Source organism: Lineus longissimus, chromosome 19 (genome assembly GCF_910592395.1).
Source record: "Lineus longissimus chromosome 19, tnLinLong1.2, whole genome shotgun sequence".
Taxonomy (NCBI): domain Eukaryota; kingdom Metazoa; phylum Nemertea; class Pilidiophora; order Heteronemertea; family Lineidae; genus Lineus; species Lineus longissimus.
Genome location: NC_088326.1, coordinates 11,031,290 through 11,038,951, shown reverse-complemented (window position 1 = coordinate 11,038,951; position 7,662 = coordinate 11,031,290). Strand labels below are relative to the sequence as shown.

Below are 7,662 nucleotides of genomic sequence, written 5' to 3'. Positions count from 1 at the left end.
ATTCATTAGTGGTCTTGTCTCAATGAAGGTACATTTCAGGGGTTAACATTTTGAGATTTTTTTCAAACTAATGTACATGACATCCCACAACTCTCCAACAAAGGAAAGTCATATCTGGACATTTTTGGAGAAATGAGAGACATTTCAAAGAGTGGTACAACTGTGCCAAAGCGACGAAAGAGGACAAAATCGACAAAAAGTCATGATTTTGCAGCCAACAGCACCAAATTCAAAGACCTGCCCTGGCCAGAATAAGCAAGCTATGGAGCTGAAAATTTAGGATGTGATTTAGGAATATATTTGCTGCTTAGGGCACAACTTTCAGAATCAAGGCCTAAGTAGTTTCAAAGAAATTACAAAATGAATGGCAACACAACAAGACTTGTAAAAATGAAACCGAACTTAGACCGGGGTCAGGTTGACTCTTATTTGGGTCAAATTAAGTTTTTTTCTCATTATTTTAGCTTGTTTTGACCTTAAATCATCAGCAATACAATATTCTAAATGAATTAGAGTGATTTGAGCACATTCAAATTTTTCACTATATTGACCCAAAATGTAGTGTAAATAGAGACAAGACCACAATTGATTTTTTAAGCCTTTTAGCAGTTAAATTGTCAATGTTTGACCGCGACGCATCAACAAACGCGTCAAGTAGTGAAACTGAAATTCGGATATGATATACGGGTTAGTCTTGCGAGTAACTGGTGCGATGGAAATTGGTGATTGACCACGGAAATTTTTTTATAATCGACAAATTAGACAGACTTTGATATTTCCACTGTTTTCAGCCAACTGGCAGAAAAAACTCAAAACACGCCCCCTATTACCCAATTAGCAAAATTCGAAATTAATTTTTTCATCAAATAATTTCTTTATATCTGTAGACTTGCCACAGCAAATATTTTTTCAATACCTCTCCAAATATGTACTTGAGAGTAAAAAACATGCACTCGTCTAATTGATAGGCCTCGACCCTCCAACCTATGAATATTCATTAGTGGTCTTGTCTCTTCTCCATCATGTCCATGGGCGCATCCATCTTGGAAATAATTTGACCTTCACCTCTCGGGATCTTTCGGCTCGGCCTCCTTCGGGACATTCGGGATTGTCGGAGGCCATCGGAATCAGTTTAAATCGCATCCGATAGATGCCGTGGCGTTATTACGCATTAAGTGTGAACGCTCCAGAACCTGATCAGCAAGCGAATTTGAAGCGAATTAACGCAATGTGAACAGGTCATTTTTAAATCGCATTAACGAAACCGTATTCCGGAGTACGTATTCCGGAATACGGATCAGAACCGTGCTCAGTGTGAACGTAGCATTAGCAGTATTGTCTACACTGCTAAACTTGACACTGAAACAATGAGAAATAACGTTCAGTCAGAAGATGAAATCAGGCCGAAAGCATATTGATAAACACACACTTGTCTACAAGTGGAACCAGAAATAAATGTTAATTTACGAGCCTTGGCAAGACCGTTTTTGCAAAATGCTCATCCTGCCTTGGAGGAGGAATACTCCCTGGAGAAAATCACCTCGAAGTGCAGAGTATATGCTGTGGAGGAAGAAGAAGACCGACATTGAACCAACCTTGGGTACCCTTGTCTGTGTTGGACCCCTTAGGGGTTACACATGATATAATGAAGTGGTTTACTTTATTTGAGAAAAGCCATAAAATGTGCATTACTTCTTTAGCCGGAAATGGTCGTCATTTGAAATGATTAAAAATCATCGACTTGTTCCTCTTTATATCATTTCTGGGTTTTTTGAAAGCCCCACACCTTTCCGTTTCATCGTTTTTTCTTGTGGCTCACAGGTAAATGAAATTAAACCTCTGTTGAAAGGCAGTTATAATACATGCAGATTCACAGAACTCTGCATTTATCAGTCTTCTCAACAGTACTGTTGAAATTTCTACTTGGTGTTAATGAACACAATTGGCGATATTCAAATTCAAGTTAAATTTTCACATCTTTGAACAAAAAAAGCAGGCCTCTTAAACTTGGTCTATCATCCAATCAGTAATAACTAAAAGTTTTGCTTCTTCAACTAGGTCTAACGAACTGGTAATAGCAAGTTTACAATAGCCCAATAAGTCAAGGCACATTTTATCAAGCTTATCTCATTGGCGTTTTGACAACTTTGAACAAATCATTGCACATAAAAAGCTTGGTTCCACTTAATAAGAGTATAAACCCACTGGTATCACTCATTTGAGTATAAACCTAATGGTGCCACTCATATGAGTTAAATCCCAATGGTGCCACTCTGAGTATAAACCCAATGGTGCAACTCATTTGAGTATAAACCTAATGGTGCCACTCATTTGAGTAAAATCCCAATGGTGCCACTCATTTGTGTATAAACCCAATGGTGCAACTCATTTTTGAGTACACAATAATTTTGACATTCGATCAGCAATTTAAGGTTCGTTACAGGAGAACGATGAAATGCTATGATGCGGTCAAACACTGCTGCTGGCCCATCCAGCAATGTCACCAATTCTATGGATGACCCTTTGTGCAATTACAGACTGACTTCACTGTAGGTTTCGGTGGAAAAACACCCAATACTCGGGGGGGAAAAGTCGCCCCGAAATGACCAGCGCGAGTCCTCGCCGTCAAATGCTACTTGAGGTAGTTTGTTAACCAAGGTTAACCCTTCGTTTTAAATGGCCCAAATCACACCCATCAGGTGCATAGTATGTGTTAGTTTAGCTTGTACGCCCCAGGTGTATGCAGGTTGACTCTTACGGAGACAAAAATTTACGAGGCGTTTTACCTTTGAGAATTTTCCAAATAACCTAGATTCGCAAAAAAATACACAGAGAAAAAATACTTTGAAAAAATTTTTGATTCGTAATACGATATCTCATATATCATATTTCATTGAAAATTCCACAAGGTTAAAAAAAGCATTGGTCTTGATTTACAAGAAACTTCCCAGAAATCACTAACTCAGCATCACTTTGAGGATCAATACAGAACGGAAGACGCTTGTATATACCATTTTTTCAAACTTACTTAGCAGATGAAAAGCGAACTTCTTGTAAATGACAGAAGATGGTCCCAAAAAAATTCCTAGATTTTGCCTCTGCAATCTGCAGTTTGTAATTAATTCATATTGATTGTATGTCGCAGCTATGACCGAGTCTTGTCGCAGGCATATGCACTGAGCCCAGCAGACAGGAGATTTTGGTCACATGTGATAAATATCAAACACTTTTGCGATAAAACTTGCATGTCTGCAGCACGCTAAACCGAGAATACAAGAAATACAAGTAAAATTACCAATACTTCTTGCAGGCATATTCACTGACTCTGCAGAGAAGTGATTTTGGTCACAAGTGATGAATATCACACACTGCTGCAATAAAAATTGCATGTCTGCGGCACACTAAATAGAAAATACAAAAAAACCATTACAATTACCAATACATAAATTAATTTCAGAACTTTTTACGGCAACCAAAAGAATGATGCAACGTTGACCAGAGCAACCTGCACCATATACATATTTGAGTCTATATGAGTTAAAAAATTACATAAAAATTAGAAAAATAAATATGATTTGTATATATATATCATGTTGGATACAGTCCTCAGCGGTGGGGCAGACGCCATTTACATAATGAGAAATATTTGCTACAGTTGCTCTCTAAAGGCCCGATTCCACTACTGTGGTTTTCTGCGCTGTTTGCTGCTTCCACAGGCTCAGTGGTCAGATACGCTTGCTCCGACTCAATAACTTTCAATGATATTTCTCAAATGCCTGTGAAAGCCGTACAACATGGCTTCCTGCACCTGTACCAGAATCCAGCTTTAAAGTAGTATGACCAGAGAAAGTTTTGACGCAAGTTGACGCCATACACATAATTCAAGACAAGCTACAAATTTGACTTGTAAATATTGAAAAAAACTTGACAAGTCCCCTCACCCATGGTTCAACACTATCATCCCTCAGGAAAATATTTGGACCAACAATAATCTCTCAAGTCAGTTGACCCAATTGTGGCCGAAAAGCTTGCACAAAAGAAAAAATTTCTTTTTTGACCCTTTCGCTGCGGATGACGTGCATAGAACGTCATGTACTTGGCCTCATGACTTTCAGACGATGTGCACAGCACCTCATGCCCTTCTTGAATATCAATTCACCAGCACTTGGTCGCACCCTCTCTTAACATGCCAAATGCAGTCCAGATGATTAGTAGTTACTCAATCCTAATAGTATATAGCGACACTTTTGAATAGTTTCGACTTTTCAGATAAAAGTAACCTCAACTGTTCATCATTAGTGTCGACTGTCAACACAAGATGGCGTTGATCAAAAACTGGCTGCCGCAGCGCAAGGGTCAGGATTCACCACATACTGGTCTGGTATAATTCTTTATTTCCTTCACACAAATGTGAGAACAAAAAATCTCTACATAGCTCCGATAATTTCTTCATTTGCTTGGCACTTCATCAAGTTATGGCAGTTTCATTATGACGCACACCTAAAACATTTTGCTATCAAAAGCAAAAGCGTCAAATTGTCACGAAAGTTCAGTCGAAGTTCTTCAGAAGTTCGACTTTTGCTTCGGATTTTGTTTTTTAGTCTAAATTTTTTGTGACATATCTCAAATTATTCTCCAGTCGTCCATCTTCCAACCATCCTCAACTTTCAAAACCAGTGCTTTCGATCACATAACATACACCTTTATCCCATGTAATCTTATGCCTATTTTTGGCAAATTTGGGATACACATAATTGCGCTATTTAGCCTAATTTGGGGACACTTTCATGCCTATCTTGCCTTTCATGGCATTTTCAGAATTGTCGTGATCAAAGTCAATTTAAAATTATCAATTCTTTTATTATTATTATTATTATTATTATCAAAAGATGGCTGAAAGGACCTGAGGAATAATTTGTGGTATGTCGCACAAAGATTTGACTAAAAATATGGAAATGCGAGTAAAGTTGAATTTCTGAATAACTTGGAGATTTTTATAGAATAAGACGCAATATATACCAGGGGTTACCTCTGGGTGCATATTTTGACAGATTTTGTGAAATTAGTGCAAAAATTATTCTGTGGCCTTCCATCGCATTTTATCAATAAATCAGTGCTTAAACCCAAAATTGTGAATAATATAGTGAATTTCTTGTTGTCTGATAATTATATACAACTAAAACTCTTTTTCAAATCAAATTCAATAAAAAATATGTTCCTCTTTGATTATTTCAACCAAGAATTGACAAAGAGTAGTCTTTATTCAGTCTTGATCTGACCTATGCTGCCTAAAACGGCAGTCTTATGAAGTTAACATAGTGAGTTAGTGGCGGCAGTACACAGTGTTTTCATCGAGGCAAAATGTTCCTATGCCTGGTCAGTGTTAAAGGAGTACGCCGTTCTTAATTACTGGTGGTCCAGCAAAATAGAAATGCAATTATGCACAATGCTGTAGTGCAGTTATCATGCATGCAAATTTGATGAAACTTGGTATGTATAGTATTTGTATATCTGTCTACACAACGGCAACGTTGAACTTTGTATTTAGTTCGTATTTATGCAACTGGAAATTTTCAATTTCATTTACAAATTTCCAATTTTCAATGAGCGGCGTATGCCTTTAAAACTGACCGCAAAGTTCCTTAAGTTTTAGAAATCACCCTCGGTCGGGCAAAACGCCCTACCATCTAGACTCCTCACTATCCCTATGAAAAATATGTAAATGATTTTACATTCAAGGACTGATGCACAGGTGCTAAGAGCAAATGACAAAAATTGTCCAAAAAATTTTACGGAGTTTCTCGGAACCTTTTGACATGACCATTCATCGGAAAGCTCTCTACGAGCAACAATCTGATAGCACCGTTCCTGTCACGATTCTATTTCGTAGTAAATAGTTGATTTAATTTTGAAACTGTGAACTCTCATTGTCTTCAACGGCGTCTGATTGTGTAAAGAACCTTTGATTATTACTTACGTTTGGCAAAAACGAGCAAAATGGAAACGACAATATTTTCTCTGCAATCTCAGCTAATGATTGAAAAATTCATCGTGGCATTCAAAATTGAAAAATTAATCTTGGCATTCAATATCAAAGCAATATCTTCAAACTGAAAAAAACTTATTGGCCACGAGGCACCTTTTAACCTTTTGATTAAATAAAGTGAAAACAGATTTTCTTAAGATTATAAGAGAGAGAAGAGCCCGTCTCAAGTTCTGAATGGCAAGACCACAGTCACTTTGAGTATATACTCTGTCAATTTGGGAAAAAACTCAGTTGGGCTAAACTTAGCCAGACAAGAAAAAGCAAGTTTCGAAATCTCCAATTTGATTGTGAAGCAAGGGATAAACTATACGGCACAGAATCTCTTGTGTCATCTTATGTGCCACAATATCATAACCATTGACTTCAGGGAGGTAATCTGGCCCAGCTAACGCCAACATACTCTCCCTTTTTTTCAAAGGATTCAGCCGACTATCTCTAACAAAATCAAAATAAGCCATACAAAGTTTTTGATTCAGATAAAATCAAATAAGCACCCAATACAAACCACATTTAAGACACATCAAGACAGGTTTATTTTACCAGCACAATATGACATCTTTGAGATCCAAACATTTTTGCATCGAATTGCAAATTTCGACACAATTTCAAAATTGCGACACTATGAAGCCCAAAGTAATTTCACCCAGTTTGTGAATGACCCATATGATATACACCAATGCATTGTAAAACCAAGCAATACATGAAAACTGTTAAAGGAAGTCTATAGGCAGAAGCCAGGAGGGTCAGATTCAGTTACACATATCGCCAATAGGGGTCTGTCACATCCGACAGTACAACGAACTATTCACGTTTCAATGGGAATACATTGAGTGCTGAACCAACCATGACCAAATTCCTTAACAGTGCTTATAAGTCACCTGAAAATGACCAATTTGACCCCTCGCTCCTGCCGGTAGTCCCCCTTTAAGTGTTGAGCAAGCGTCCTGTCCCTTCCCGGATAATGGAAGCCACTCTTTCTAAACACAAGGGAGCATTCAATGAGTAAGTACCCACAAAATGAGGAATCATTTACCCCAACTTTGTATACAGATGCGCTGAGAGTTCTCATATCAGTGATGACTAGGCGTAAAATTGTTCTCCATGTGCTGTGACCATCCTAGAAACGCTCAATGAATGCTCCCTCGTATATAATATTACGAGCCTCACTCTGAGACTCAGCCTCGTTCTCATAAGTGGATGGATACGTCCGATCAGCAAACGCCAACGTCGACCGCCATGTTCGTCAAGACCCGACGTTCTCGATCTGTTTATACTTTTTCCGCGTCATCGAGACAGGGTCCTTGAAAAGAAGCGGATCTAACCGCACGCTTGAACGAATCAACGGCATGTAGCCGAAATAATTCACGAAAACGTTTATGCAAGTTTGCCGCGTATTAAAATGCTCCGCCTCTAACCAGACGGAATTTTTCCCCGAATTCGGCACCATCGCTTCTTTGTAAATCTTTCGTTGGGTGACTTTGATGGGTGGGAGTTTGATCACGTGACTGACAAGAAAGTTCATGAGGATGTCCTCGCAGTTTTGCGTTTGATCGACTGTTTTGTGCACGGGACTAGGTAAGTAGTGCGTGTAAAGGTAGTTGTAGTATCTGAAACAA

At 38.3% G+C, this 7,662-nt stretch overlaps 1 protein-coding gene across 2 annotated transcripts in view; it reads right to left on the bottom strand.

The window, feature by feature from the left end:
• Positions 1–1,334: 1,334 nt before the first annotated feature.
• The window catches only part of LOC135502896 (exostosin-1-like), an 89,707-nt gene continuing 83,379 nt past the window's right edge, over positions 1,335–7,662 (bottom strand). Inside the window, exons 9-10 of one of the 2 annotated variants that reach the window (XR_010449836.1) lie at positions 2,286–7,653; positions 1,335–2,230 (exon numbers count right to left, since the gene is read on the bottom strand). Coding sequence is in view for 1 of the 2 variants with exons in the window: in XM_064796084.1 (XP_064652154.1) it covers positions 7,290–7,653 (364 nt within the window). In the remaining variant the exon portion in view is untranslated. Of the gene's footprint in view, positions 7,654–7,662 lie in introns of both variants that reach the window. The other variant, XM_064796084.1, reaches the window with a different exon arrangement.